General features: G+C 30.1%; 1 protein-coding gene and 2 long non-coding RNA genes across 3 annotated transcripts in view; all 3 read right to left on the bottom strand.

Annotated features, from left to right (window-relative positions):
* The window catches only part of LOC124429105 (arginine kinase), a 4,183-nt gene extending 3,433 nt beyond the window's left edge, over nt 1-750 (bottom strand). Inside the window, exon 1 of the mRNA XM_046973951.1 lies at nt 491-750. Coding sequence (XP_046829907.1) covers nt 491-531 — 41 coding nt within the window. The 5' untranslated portion in view covers nt 532-750. The remainder of the gene's footprint in view (nt 1-490) is intronic.
* A 5,491-nt stretch (nt 751-6,241) lies between these two features.
* Nucleotides 6,242-8,015, bottom strand: LOC124429112. The gene is made up of 2 exons (XR_006943378.1): nt 6,725-8,015; nt 6,242-6,390 (listed from the first exon to the last, which is right to left on the bottom strand). It is a non-coding gene; the product is annotated as an uncharacterized LOC124429112 (long non-coding RNA).
* Nucleotides 8,016-9,095: 1,080 nt separating this feature from the next.
* On the bottom strand, nt 9,096-10,127 carry LOC124429111. Its single transcript, XR_006943377.1, has 3 exons — nt 9,876-10,127; nt 9,357-9,636; nt 9,096-9,271 (listed from the first exon to the last, which is right to left on the bottom strand). It is a non-coding gene; the product is annotated as an uncharacterized LOC124429111 (long non-coding RNA).
* Nucleotides 10,128-15,768: the final 5,641 nt, after the last annotated feature.

Here is a 15,768-nt window from a genome sequence, read left to right as displayed (position 1 = left end):
TTCTAACGATAACAACGATGACGAAGATGACAATTGATAACAATTGATGAACTATTGGAAACATGGAAACGTTTTTTCCTTCTTTTTTTCCTCTCTCTCTCTCTCTCTCTCTCTCTCTCTCTCTCTCTCTCTCTCTCTCTCAATATGGCTGAATACGTGTGAGTTAAAAAAATATAATACTACTACTACTACTAATACTAATACTAATACTAATAATAATAATAATAATAATAATAATAATAATAATAATGATGATGAAAATTATTCATAATACACATGTAATATTTAATAATAATAGATCTCTGATCGATGATTTTATTTTTGTATATAGAAACACGTTCAAATTATTATTACTTTTTATTACCTTCTTTTTTTTTTTTTTCTTTTTCAATACCTGTAAGTCCGACGAATTCGATAATATTGCATTATAAAATAATAACGAGGATTAATAATACGATGACGAAATAAATGATCTATCTAAAATACATACTCGTCGGCCGAGGTGGTATCCTTCGACGTGCACCCGCCCATGTTGTGTAGATTAGACTACCGGCGACGCACCCTCGTGTATATTCGAGGAAGAATAAGAAGAGAGATGGAATAATGGAATTGGTCCAAAAAGAGGGGAAGAAAGAGAGAGAGAGAGAGAGAGAGAGAGAATGAAAGAGAAAATGAGGAAGTGAAGAAGTAAATCAGGAAGAAATTTATCTCTAAACTCTCTTCTCGATCTTCTTCCTTTTTTGATTTCTTTTTTCTTTTTATTTTTTTATTTTTTTTTTTTTTTCAATAAATAAAGCCTCGTTTAAATACTAGACTATAAATTCTCACTGTCAATAAAATCACCGAGAGAAGAAGAACGGCTTTGTCTATAAAAAAAAAAAACACACCCAAAAATCTCTGCTTCTTGACCAATCAGAATAATCCTTTATGTAACAGTACGACACACAATTCGGAGAAAAAGACAAGAGGCAGATAATAAATCCTATCACACACAAAAAAAAAAGGGGGAGGATGAACAAGACGATGAAAAAGAAGAAGAAGAAGAAATGGAGATATCAGTCACGTGTACGAAGCTGAATCAAAGAATAGAAAAGAAATAAGGAAGAAACGAGAGGAATGTTGAGAAAATCGATCCAAAAAAAAAAAAAAAAAGAATTTCTTTCCTTTCTTTTTTTTAACGGACAAGCTTATCTATCTTTTTCCGTTCACTTTGCACACCCAAAAGTTTTTTTCCCTTCTTCCGGAGTGGGGGAGGGGGCGGGGAAAGAAAGAAAGAAAGAAATTAGAAAATTAGAGCAATGAAAGAAAATCACAAGATTAGAATAAAGGACGACGACGAAGAGGATATATATATGTGTATATATATATATATATATATATATATATATATATATATAAAAATTAATATGAACTCGAAAAATATTTTACGATTAAAATTGATACGAAGTAATTAAGAGGTTTATTATAGTTATACATATATATATACATATATATATATATATAACAAAAGTCACGTGGAGAGACACGGATTCGAATAATCTAAAAAGAATAAATCTAACGCGGAAGCGCGAACGACGGGATGATGATGATGCTGGGAGGTATATCCGCGTTTGGTCCGACCACCACAGCGGGGCGCGCGACGGTGGTATGCCGCCGCCGGTTCTATATTCCTCCTCTACTTGCTACACCCCTAAAACACCCTCGCCCAAAGTCTTCCCTTCTCTTTCTTTACAATTCACCTGCGCTTGCGTACATAAATCCTAATTCTCTTTCTCTCTCTCTCTCTCTCTCTCTCGCTCTGTTTAAACTACCACCACTTTCTATGTATTTTCACTCAGCACAATACAATGAACAACACCATTAAAATATTTTAACCTTTAAAAATCCAGTCAGTTCTTTTATTTAAAACCCGTACAACAAAAACAGTGCGCGATCTCAACGGTGGTATATCACTAAAATGCGAAAGAAGATATCCCTTCTGGTATAATCTTTTTCCTCTCTCTTTCTCTTTCTCTCTCTCTCTCTCTCTCTCTCTCACTTTGGTAATCTTTTTCTCTTTCTTTCTCTCTTCCCCTTCCCTACGTACATACGTACGTATATTTAAACGTATAGATATAGATGTAAATACATGTACATAGATGTACATATACATATACATTGAGAAGGAAACGCACAATCCCCCTACTACAGCGCTAGAACAGGGTGGGGCACATCGTCGTCCGTCCAGCATGGAAGGCTACCCGGGTCGATATTACGCACCTACACATCGTAGGACAACACCTACTCTTTCTCTCCCCCTCTCCCTCCCCCCATCTATCTATCTATCTATCTCTTTCTCTAGCTATCTATATGCATCCCCCCTCCTCTTCTTACTCCACCTACTTCTCCCATCTCCACCCCTCTTTTAGATTCCATCTTATAGCAGGAAACAGCTCTACGCAGTAACAACATCGAGGACTCAACTCGACACTTCGATTTTGGTTTACTCATACGCATACACACGTATACACGATCTTTATCTTTCTCTCTCTCTCTCTTTCTCTCTCTCTCCAGATCATAATCATTTTGTTTTTTCTTTTTTTTTTCTATTTTTTTATTCACATACTTTTACCATTCTTAAGTACTTCACTTTGATTTGCTTTAAACTTTACTTTACTTAACTTAAGATTGGTCTCATTTATTATCAAGATAACGTGATTCGGCTTTGTAACTTTTGAGTGACATATTACTGTAGGCGAGGGCGGAGCGGGGTGATGGTATTATTGATAAGAATGGTTTTTATCAGATCTTTTTCTATCTTCGAGAGAGAGAGAGAGAGAGAGAGAGAGAGGGAGGGGAGAGGGGAGGAGTAGAAGACTTTTGTTGTTGGGACGAGATAACGATTTGAGTAGTTCCTTTTTTTTTTTTTTTTTTTTTTTTTTTTTTTTTTTTTTGAGAATATACGTCATCGTTCAATTCAAATTGAAGATGTAATCATTCTTGTCTCTCATCTTTTTCTGTATTTGCGCGTGTAATCTTGAAAAAAAAAAAAAAAAAAAAAAATATATATATATATATATATATATATAGATATATATACGATGTTCTGGCATGGCAATGAAAATGACGACAGCTCTCGAAAAACAATGCGGCCGATATATGTCTCATCGTTCTCAGTTACGCAAGCAAAGCAATTAACCATTAACAGGAACACCATCGTCGACTTTAAACCTAATCTACGATCTGATAAAAGAAAGACAAAAGGGAAAGAAAAAAGAGGGGGGGAAAAAAAAAAGAAAGAAAAAGGAAATGAAGGAAGAAAAAAAAAAAAATTATCAAATTTTATCTCTTCATGAGATTATATTTTCTTCCACTTTTTCTTTTAATTTTATCTTTAAATTCATCATCGATATTTTTTCAGCTGTGATATAGCAAAAATTTTTTTTTCATTTTTAAAAGAACCTACGTAATCATGTAGAGTTACAGTGGTATAATCGAACGTGATGGTTGTGAGAGTTATATAGCATTTGCTTAATACGAAGAGAGAAAGAGAGAGAACGCGTACGGTCGAATTACAATGAAGAAGAACAGATGGATGGACGAACGTAATCGTCGTTTTCCGGGATGATGTCAAAACGTAAGGAAAATTGTCTTTTAAAATTGCATAAAAGAAATATTAAGTTTTCACGGTCAATTCTATTCGAAAGTAGAAAAAGAAAGAGAGAGAAAGAGAGAGAGAGAGAGAGAAAACTTTTCCTAATTATAAGACATCACGATGAAATTAAAATTTTTAATTTATCCCGCCATTATCGGCCATGAAGGCGGTAACACGTCGCGCCATCTGTTAACTCTTTGCTCAAGTTTCTATCAACCCGAAGGATAACTGATATGGTAATGCAGATTATACTACGGTACTGACATTGTTTTAAACAATAATTCTTCTATTTTTTCTTTCTTTCCTTTTTTTTTTTTTGTGATTTATAGACCGGTATGATCGGTAATTATTCTTATGTAACAGTGACAAGAAGAACCCATGCAGTATATATTTTATGTATATATCGTATACATAAATCTATTTTACTTACAGCATAGATAGCACGAATTTTTTCGCTATCGGACCGAATCGGAATACGTTAAATTTCATTTGTCGATACTGCTGTAACATAAGGATTATAAAAAAAATTTTTTATTGATTATCAAAATCTCCTTCATTTTTTTTTTATTCTTCATCGAAAACAATAACGAATCGTTTTACCAACTTATTATTCCGTTTCTTTCTTCTTCCTTTCTTTTGTTCGTACAAAAAAAAAAAAAAAAAAAAAAAGGATTCACGTGACAATCGTAACGCTTCTCTCATTAGAGCACACGTACGAAAGAGATTTTGTTTACAAAATCTATTGGCAACAACATCTGTCATACGTTATGCAAGATAGTAATCGAATGACGGTATTACGAGAGTACGTACTCTAATTTTGTCTTGTACATATGTTCAAACAAGACATTGGCACTTGTAATATCCTAACCTATAATATGCATAATGATGAATAATAATAAGAACGATAACTTGGCGCATAAATGATTTCGACAAATTTATATATTCTTTTTTTATTTTTCTTTCTTTTTTTTTTTTTTATGTATATATATACATACATACATAGAGGTATATAATATATATCTTCATCTTATTTTTTATGTATCTGATATTCTTATTATTATCTATTCTATTTTTTATATATTATTATTATTATCATTATCATAACAGACATTTATTATATATATATATATTTCTTTTTTTTTCATTCATATTAAATATATACATAATTTTTTTCCCCTTCAAAATGTCTATAAATATATCTCTCTCTTTCTTACACAAATCTCTTTCATAAAACGAAAGCAGAAATGTTTAATGGTAAACTATGACATAATAATATCTCGGACGATGTTGTAGATATAAAAAGCTTTCCGATATTTCTCATTTTGATATTTTTATATTGGAAATTAATTGGATCATATTAGAGAAAGGTAATTGTCGATCGTTTGAAAATACGACCCCATGATGAGCGTAATGTCAAGGATACGATATGTATTTATGTGTGTATAGTAATCATCGTTAAGTGTTAAAGTGGAAGCACGTTAAGAAATTATTTCGGTAGAAATAATTTAGTACTAACGATAAATTGCAATGAAATCTTCAGACGAGAAAGAAAAAAAAAAAAAAAAAAAAAAAAAAAAAAAGAGAGATAAGAACTGACAAAACTAGATATTTAAATTTTACACTTAATGTAAATTTACATAAACGTGAATTTGTATTTTTTTCCTTTTTTCTTTCTTTCTTTTTCTTTTTTGTTTTTTTTTTCTTTACCTATTTTTTGTTTCATCTTTAATGATCATTTTTCTTTCTTTTCCCTACCCCCCTTCTTTTTTTTTTTAATATTACGGAATAGACATAAAGAGTTTGATTCAAATGTGAGAATTACAATCGCAAAGCTAGAAACGTAAGTCAATGTAAGTCATTGTAGAAGTCAATATGTTATACATATATAGAACGTCAACGACGCGACATTCAAACTGTAATACGGTACATCTGGCTTTTAAATAATCGAAAAGCTTCGATGTACTACTACTACTACTACTACTACTACTTTTTACCTAACTTCTTATACTTTTTCTTATTTTTCTTTTTTTCTTTTTTATTTTTACACTGAAAACTTTCCAACTCTACATATAAAGTATATATATGTATATATGTAGACTGTTTTGTAAGTTCGCAATTTAGGTCTCCATATTTTAATATAAATACATATGTACTATTTCATTTAACTAACTCAATCTGTAATATTTTGTAGGTTTCATTGTTGAAAAAAAAAAAAAAAAAAAAAAAAAAAAAAAAAGAAAAGAATAAAAAAAGAATAAAAAAGAAAAGAAAAAAAGAACGATTATTATTTTTCTTTTTTTTTGTATTGCAACATAATTTTTCTTCTTTTCTTTTTTTGATTACAAATAATAGAAATTTTTTGGTATTACCAAAATCATTACTGCGACAAATTTGTTATTGTAAAAAAAAAAAAAAAAAAAAAATAAAGAAAGAAAAATAAAAATCAATTCTATAACGAAACATACAAAAATTATCACAGAGTTGGTCAAACGAAAAAGATTTTGTAAAAATGTAATTAACAAAGGAAATGGGAAAAAATAAAGAAGAAAGAAAATGGACAAAAGATGCAAAAATAATATGTCGTAAAAATATCTATATGTAACTCACTTATTCATATACGCATACTTGTAAATACTTGTTCCGTTACATGAGTCTGGCAACTATCAATTTCCGTTTTGAATTAACAAAGTTAGAATGTATATGCGGATCGCTCAAACGAACGCTCATCTCCGGTCGTCTGGCCAACGAGGAAGCTTCTAAGAAATTCAAATTCTCTTACTGACATCTTATTAGTCTTTCTTTTCTTTTTTTTTTTTCTTTTTTTTTTCTTTCGAGATCATCGATTCGTTCGAAACAGTGGTTCTTTAATAAAAAAAAAAAAGAACGAAAAACAAAAAAAAAAAAGAAAAACCATAAATACGAATCAAAAATTAACTGAAATTTTCCGAGAAAATTCGTAAAAAAAAAAATCAAATTCTTTTTTTACTAACACTTTTTTCCCCTCCTTTCGGCTATCGAGATTGTTAATTGATCGATAACAATGGTTCTTTATAAAAATCGTAAATACGAAAATTAAATTCTTTTACTAACCTCTTATTCGTTATTGTTTTGTTTGTTATCGAGATTGTTGATTGGTCGTAACAGTGGTTCTTTATAAAAAAAAATATATATAAATAAATAAATAAATAACGTATAAATCACTGGCAATTTTTTTTTTAGAAGACATAAGAAATTTAAATTCTTTTACTAACATCCTAGTGGCCATTTTTTTTCTCTATCGAAATAGCTGATTGGTCTTTTAAAAAGTAAAAAACAAAAAAAAAGAAAAACAAAAAAAAAGAAAACAAAATTATGACATCTGTTATAAATCACTGTAATTTTTTTGTGGACAACGAAGAAATGAAACAATCAACATTCATTGTTTCAACTAATACATCTAATATACTAATGAAGGAGAGAGTCATATATTATTTGAGAATCACTGTGCATTGCCGAGGCATCTTTGGTAAAGCCTTCTTACGTAACTAGGGCTGCACCCACTCTCGTTACTTCCTCGATCGTCGGGAGCGAGCAACCGCAACGGATATTAGACGAATTGTTCTTTTGTAACCATCGATAATCGATTAGTTCGAGGAATCGATTTACAAGGAGCGTTAATCGAATAACAAATCGATTAAACTAACCCCAATTGATATCGGATCGATCAGATCCAATCCGTAACACAAAAAAGTAACATTTTTATCTAGGTGTGTTTGCGTACGTGAATAGTTGATCTGAATTTTTCATTTAATATATACACACACATATATATATATATATATATTTATATATATAAAATAAAAAAGAATAGGAAAAACAAAATTTTTATATTTACATATCGACCTATTCGAGGTTATGAAGTTGTGAATGAGAACCGATATCGATCTACCTTTGAAACGATACCAGGAATGAAATCCGATCGTTAACGAACGATTACGAAGGAGACCGAAGGAACGCGCTTGGAAACAATCAAATGGATTCGCCGGCATATGGCGAATCCTGTTATATTCACGACGAACGTTCAACGTTTGGATATGATCGAGGAACAAAAAAAAAAAAAAAAGGAAGAAAGAAATATCAATATAATAAGAATAGAGATATTAAGCTGCTAGTTTAAACTAAGAAATTCAAATTTTAAATAGAAACTTTAGAATTAATAATATTGTTATTGAGTGAACGGGGAAACTTTTATATACGTTCGATCAGAAAAACTACAAATATTTTGAATATCGTATAACCTTAAGCGTTTTCCATATAACATTTTCATATTTAACCTAGACGTTTATATATATATATATATATATATATATATAAATAGCCATATATATTGAGGAAAAAAATTTCGAAATGGTCGACGATAATAATTGTATTAAATAATTATATTGAGAGAGCGAGAGAGAGAGAAAAAAGGAAAATATATGAAACGTTTCTTTCTTTTTACATTCCTTCTTTCTTTGTTCCTCTTTTTTATTTCTTTTTCTTTTTTTTTTTTTTTATTTTAATTTACACGAGAAACTTGCACAAAGAAGTGATAATATAGCGTGTTCGCCAAGGATCTTTCTAACCTAAAAAAAAAAAAAAAAAAAAAAAAAAAAAAAAAAAAAAAAAAAAAATGGAGCCTCTCTTCTCTTCTTCTCTCCTCGTCTATCTTATTCATCTTTGTGGTAATTCGAAAAATTTTTTATCGCAAAAAAAAAAAAAGAGAAAGGAAACAGAGACAGAAAAAGAGAGAAAAAAGAGAGAAAGAGAGGGAGAGAGAGAGAAAGAGAAAGAGAGAGAGAGAGAGAGAGAAAGAGAGAGAAAAAGAGAGAGAGGAATAGAAAAAAGACAAAAAAAAAATAAAATATGTCTGACTCACCTTTATTGGCAGAGGCAAGAAGAGAAGATAAGACGAAAGAATCCGTCGATAGGTAGTACGTAGGTTGTGCAGTGGTATAGATGCTGCAACGCAAGTTTTGCTTGATGATTATTCGGTTCGGTCGTTTCCTTTCTCTCTCTCTCTCTCTCTCTCTCTCTATCTCTCCTCTTTCTCCGTTAAATCTTCTTCTCTCCGAGAGTATACCGTCAGATACGTCTCGTGCGATCACCGTTCGGCTACCAAGTGCCCGCGTCGCGGAATAAACTCGCCTCGCGACAGCGACCGAAGTGAGCCAACCCCCCCACCCTAACCTTTCCTTCCTTCCTTCCTTCCTTCCTTCCTCCCTTTACTCCCTTTTCAACATGACTCTCGTCTCATCTCGTCCCGCCAGATTGCGCACCGCACGTTTTGCGTTCCATCGTTTCGCTGTTTCAATTCTGATCATCTATTTTTTTTCCTTTTTTTTTTTATTTTAATTTTATTTTACCCTCCCCCCCTTTATTCCTTTCCTTCGTTTTTCTTTTCTCCTCTTTTTTTTTTTTTATTAATAATTAATAATAATAATAATTATTATTATTATTATACATTAATTCTTCTTCTTATTATTATTATCGTTGTTGTTGTTGTTGTTGTTGTTATTCAATAGAATTAATTTAATCGAATACACGAACGAATTTAATTTTTCGTTAATCTTTCATATGGTAAAAATCGTGGATATTTTCAGGTTTCTCTTTTTTTGTCTGTAATACATATATATATATATATATGTGCGTACATACGCGTCGAAGATTTTATGAGTTATATGGGAGACTGTAGTTGAGTCACCTGGCAGGTTCCAAGTTCGTTCTCGACCTGCTTACTCGAGAGACCGGATCGAGCCCGATCTCTTGTATATATATATATATATATATACATATGTATGAACTATGTATATGTGTATGTACATAGTAGCTAACTGTAGGGGCCAAGGTCTTTCCTTTACTACTTCATATGAATCATCTTTCGTTTGATTTCGTTTACATAGTTTCCTTTGAGAACGAAAATCGTTTATACTTACCTTCCAAATCTTTCATTATTCTTCACGATAGAAAGATCTATCTTTAATCTGCACATTATTCATAAAATTAATCCCTATTTCGAAGAAACTTTTATATTTCATTTAAATAAAAATTATTTACATATTAATTTTACCAAATGATCTTTATGTTTCAGTTTCGAAATGTTCCTCTCGTTTAAATAAATTTATAGCACACACACACACACACACAAACATACTTATATATATATATATATATATATACATGTATATACTACGTACAGTTCGTACGTGTAATTACTTCTTACCGTATGAGTCCGAGTTACGTGTGACGTAGCTTCCGGAGAACGCTGGAATTCCGTTTAGCGGAATGGCCGGCCGGCCGGTTGTGAAATCAGCTGCACACAAACTCTCCAAGCATTGTTGTAGGTCGTGCTAGGATTTATCTCTTGGTTTAGTCCATCTGTCTGTCTGTCTGTCTGTCTGTCTGTATGTCTCTCTCTCTCTCTTTTTCCTTCTCTCTCCCTCTCTTTCTGTTCTCTCAGAGTGCCAACTTCCCCTCTTACCACCCGTCGCCATCCTCTTTTGGCCTAGAGAGAAGACCGACCGAGAGCAGAGCGCAGAAGTGTGGAATGTGGGATGTGAGAGGGGTGACAGAGAGGAAAGGGGAACATTAAAGGTCGCTTGAATGCGGAGAGTGGATCAATACCGAACCTACATACCTACCTACCCTATCGAACCCAATAGAAGTAACCACCGGATCAAATCTCGTTTTTCTTCTCTATCTCTCTCTCTCTTTCCTCACTCCTATCCATTTCCACCCCTCCCAGCTATCTCTCTCTCTCTCTCTCTCCCTCTCAGATTTTAAAAATCCTACAGCCCTTGCTATCTTGATTTAAATACGTGTTTTCATTAAAATCTTACTATTAGACGAGATCAAGTGATATTAATTACTCGATACATTCTCCATACATAATTATTTTATATCTGAAATTTTTTCTTCATCCTCTATCGTCTAAGCCCATTAATTATTATTATTGTTATTATTATTATTATTATTGCTATTGTTATTGTTGTTATTATTATTATTATTATTATTATTATTATTATTATTATTATTTTTATTGATTAATATTTATTACAAATATTGTTACGATATAGACCATGTGATCATTCCTCTTAAGTATCATCCATCTTGACGCTTAGGATTATTTTTAATCCTCGAAATTATCTGACAAACAAACATACTCCGATAATATCGGTTTAATGTTATTTAATAATTATTGGCAATTATTCTTGAATAATTATCTTAAAAATTTACTTCTATGAAAAACCATGCGATATATCTTTTCATACGTATATGTATTTTTCTTTAATTCTCATTTTCTAATCACCTAGACACATTCTATTCTCTAATATATCATTAATATTATTAATATTATTTTTTAATTCATTCTATGAGAATTATAATCTGATATTAATCTCGAAAACATTCTAATATCGCTTTAAGATCATTATAAATAATTATTATTCCTTTTTCTTTTTTTTTTTTTTTCTTGTTTTATTTAAAAATAATTATGAAATACCACGTGGCACCCTTCTTAAGTATTACCTTAATATGAATATTATTTTTAATGTCAGAATAATTTCTCCAACGTATCTCTCTAATTTAATATTATACATTAATTATTTCTCAAGAATATTACAATAATTAATATTATTTTGAAAATTCCACGAAATTCCGAAATGAGAGAGAGAGAGAGAGAGAGAGAGAGAGAGAGAGAGAGGGAGAGAGAGAGAAAGAAAGAAAAAGAGAGAGACATCTCAAAATAGATTGAGACTCGTGCGTTAAAAGTTTGTTCCACAAATTTTTCTCTTTCTAACTTCTTACACGTGGTTAGAATATCGTTAGAAAAGCAAAATCTAATATCTCGAGTATCAAGTGTTAACATTGTACATGTATCATTGATAGAGTCCGATTAGATTATACGTTCTTTCCCAATGACAAAAAAAAAAAAAAGAAAAGAGAGAGAGAAAGAGAGAGAAAAAATACCATTATCGATTAGCTGCTACTCGTATCAGATTACATCAAAGGTGGTACATAAGTATAAACAACGATCTACACAAATGGATATTATCGATCGACGACTCCTATACACCCCTCTTGTACCCTACCATATCGTTCTGTATCGTTCAAATTGATTTCCATTATCACCTGTAATCTCTTACACTTTTTTTTTTCTTTTTTCTTCTATTTCTTTTATATTTTTTATTTATTTATTTCTTTTCTTTTTTTTTTTTTTTTTTTTTTTGTTCGGATTTTGCAACCTCAGCTCAAAAATGCACGCATAGATGCAGGAGGAGAGTCAATTTTTGTTCCATTTTGGTGATGTCCTAAAAAATTTCTCTTTTTCTCTTTTTCTTTTGTCAATAATATTATCATTATAGTGCGTACATGAACGCATGCGCACTTATATAAAAGCCTGTAAAATTTTTTACTCTTCGGTTATTCTAACATTCTCAAATTTTCTTTGTAATATATTTAATGAATGCAAAAAAAAAAATATATATATATATACAAGTATATAGAATTGCATAAAATTTCTAATAAATGTACACACACACACACACACACATACACACAATTTTCGGTGATATCGCCGAGTTTCTCATGCTAAAGGCTCATCGATCTGTTGACGAATCAGATTGAAGATTATGTAATAAGGAAGGCAGAGAGAGAGAGAGAGAGAGAGAGAGAGATAACTATAGCTGTTGTATATCACAAGATATATAAATCCCAAAAAAATAAAAAAATATATTTACCTCCGTGATTTCTTTCAAAATAAATTGTAAGAATTGATTTCATTTTGTTCCGGAACGATGAAAAGAAAAAGAAAAGAAAAGAAAGAAAGAAAGAAAGAAAGAAGGAAAAAAAATAGAAAGAAAATGAAAAAGAATTAGAGAAAGAAAAGAATTAAAAAAAAAAGAAAAAGAAAAAAAAAGGAGAAGAGAGAAAAAAAAGATGGTGGAAATAAATGGCTCCTTTTTTTTCCTTTTTCTTTTTTTTTCCAAATATTTTATTCTTATTATTAGTTCTCCTAAAAGATTATTATGTCATATTGCATACGAGATCTAAACAATAACAGAGCCATTTCACTTTTACCGATGAATTTTCTGGCAAAATATTCTATTATGTGATCTAACTCTGTAATACGCGTGTATGTGCATAGATGTAATATAAAATAAGTATACCTGTGGAAATTTTGTTAACGCTCGCACGTTAGAAGTATATAATCTCACGAGACCAAAATGCCAACGTTGTTGACATTTATTGCACAATATTTCTAACACACTTGTTAATACCAATACACACTAACATTCTAAATAATTCTGTTGCATTAGCAGTTTGATTTTCTGGCAGCAAGTCAAGATAACGATGACGATTATCATTATGATTATGGTGATGATGGCGACGATGACGACAACGACAACGACAACAACGACGACGGCGACGACGACGGCGATGATGATGATGATGATGATGATGATGGTGACGAAAATGTCAATGTCAAAGTATTTTACCGGATGGAAATCCTAGAAGTTCTTAAGTGATATTAAAACAATCAATATATATATACATATATATTTCTCGAGATATTTCAGGCTACTTGTTTACAAATGTTAAAACTACAAGGACCAATGGTTGTAATACTACAACCTCTTAATATTATCAATTTAAAAAATATCTAAAGAATAAGAATAATTGTATTTTTCTTTCTCTCTTTTTTTTTTTTTTTTTTTTTTTTTTTTTAAATGGGATAATAACTTTTGGCTCACCCTGTATTAGAACAAGTGTGCCTTAAAAGAATATTTCTTACGTATCGTAATTTCACATTGAATGTTTCGTGAAAGTAATCAATTTATATCACTAATCAAGTATTTGCTTCCTTTCTTTAGATATACACATATTATGTATACACAGGTGTATATACATATAATAACTGAAAAAGAGAGAGAGAGAAAGAGAGAGAGAGAGAGATATTGTGAATAGAAGATAAAGCAGAGTTAAAAGTTGCCAATATATACGATTAAACCTGGCAAATGAGTTATGTGTGTGCGTGCCATAAAGATTTCAGAATATCCACGTAGTTTCCCCGGTACGAAAATATACATAAGCAGATATATATATGTCTGGGTGTATGTATATATATTTATATATACATATACATGTATACGTATATATATTGTATGTCTGGCTAGAGCTTCAGATTGTCAGCTCTGCCAAGTCTCGAATAGTTGCCTCACATACTTCATTAGTTTATACGTTTTTCTATGTAAATATATGTAATACTTCATTAAATTTCTAATTGTGTATATGTGTGTGTTTGCGTGCGCGCACGTCAGAAATTTCATATTTACATAGATATGTATATAAGTATTTTTTTTATGTACATAGTAAATGAACCGATAAATAAAGAATATATACTATATGTATATTATATATATATATACATAATTGTGTAATTTTGCAATTATACGTTTCCTTGGATTTTCGCGCTATTTGAAAACCGTTATATTATAACGTAATGACGGACAGTGGGAGAGGTATGAAAAGAAAAAACAAAAAAAAAAAAAAAGAAAAGGAAAAAGTCCAAAAAAAAAAAAAGAAGAAGAAGAAGAAAGAAAAAAAAAGAACTCGAATTGAAATATTTCTTTAATGGCCATGAATGTTGTTGATCATCTTAAATTCAGAACCAGAATTATTTGCCAAAGATAACGAACAATTTTTCTTCTCGTATTTATAATATCGAATTAAATATCCTATAACGTTTTACCAAATATTATTATCTGATAATATTTTTATATAAATCTATGTATACAATGTGTATTATAATTTTTTTTATAATGTTTTCTTTAATTTAATTTTTTCTTTCTTTCTTTCTTTCTTTCTTTTTCTTTTTTTTTTTTTTTTTTGGTCAAATAAAAACTTACACATATAAATTTCCAAGAAATTTTTATATATATATATATATATATATATTTAATTTATTTAAATCATATATTATTTAAAATGAATTATTTTAGGATAATTATTTCTTTTAATAATGTTATTGCATTATTGTAGTTCATTAATTATTTATGGCAAAGTTCTTTGGCCAGTTTTAACAATCCTGGGATGAAATATTCGTGCGAGCTAGGAGAAGCAAGTAAGAAACTATGCGAGCTATTTTCGAGCTCGAGGAATCGTCGGCTGGATCGCAAAGTCCGCTCTTGAATCTTCTTCTTCTTCTTCTTCTTCTTCTTATTCTTATTCTTCCTCCTACTCCTCTTCTTCCTCTACTTGTTCGTTTTCCTCTTCACACGAGAACTGGACTCTCAAGCAAGAATATTTAACTGACTTGTTGTCTTACTATTTTTAAATAACTTCTCTTTCTATTTTCAATGTCAAAAAATAGATAGATGAATGATAAATAGAAAATAAAAATGTTAGAAAATTGAATAAAAGTCAGGAGATAGATAGAAATAGTTGTAAATGCAATAACATTTGTGAAAGAAAATATTTAATGGCAACTGTGAGATTAAAGGAAACAATTGTTGTATAAATATAATAATAACAAGATTGTGAGATATAAAATGTAATAACAATTGCAAAATACAAAAAATATAATAACAATTGTGAAGTGAAGAAAAAAAAAAAAAGAAAGTAAGGAAAATATAATAACTATTGTGAGGTATAGAAAAAAAAAAAAAAAAAAAGAAAGGGATATAGAAAATGTAATAAAAATTTGTAAGGTTTCGCTGGTAAATATTCGACAGAAACACAGTAATGTAATTTTGTTTTACTTTCTAATGGATTTGCTATTTCTGTGTTAAGATTTTCTTTCGCCTCAGCTAAATTCATCGACACTTGAAGGAGTTCTGTGCTATAGTAACGTAAGCATCTTTCAACGTCTGAACAAAGTACATATTTATACCGATAATACTAAGTTTTCACTGTGAAGAAAATAATATATATATATATATATATATATATATATATATATATATATATATATATATATATATATATATAAATTTTTCAATTAATTATATGAAAATTTATTATATTTGTTATTCCACCCTTGATTTTTCATTTCGAATCATTCAAAATAATATTATAATTATTTAAAACGAATATATATTATATTATAAATATTAATC

Source organism: Vespa crabro, chromosome 14 (genome assembly GCF_910589235.1).
Source record: "Vespa crabro chromosome 14, iyVesCrab1.2, whole genome shotgun sequence".
Lineage (NCBI taxonomy): Eukaryota > Metazoa > Arthropoda > Insecta > Hymenoptera > Vespidae > Vespa > Vespa crabro.
This window is presented reverse-complemented; position numbering and strand designations above follow the sequence as displayed.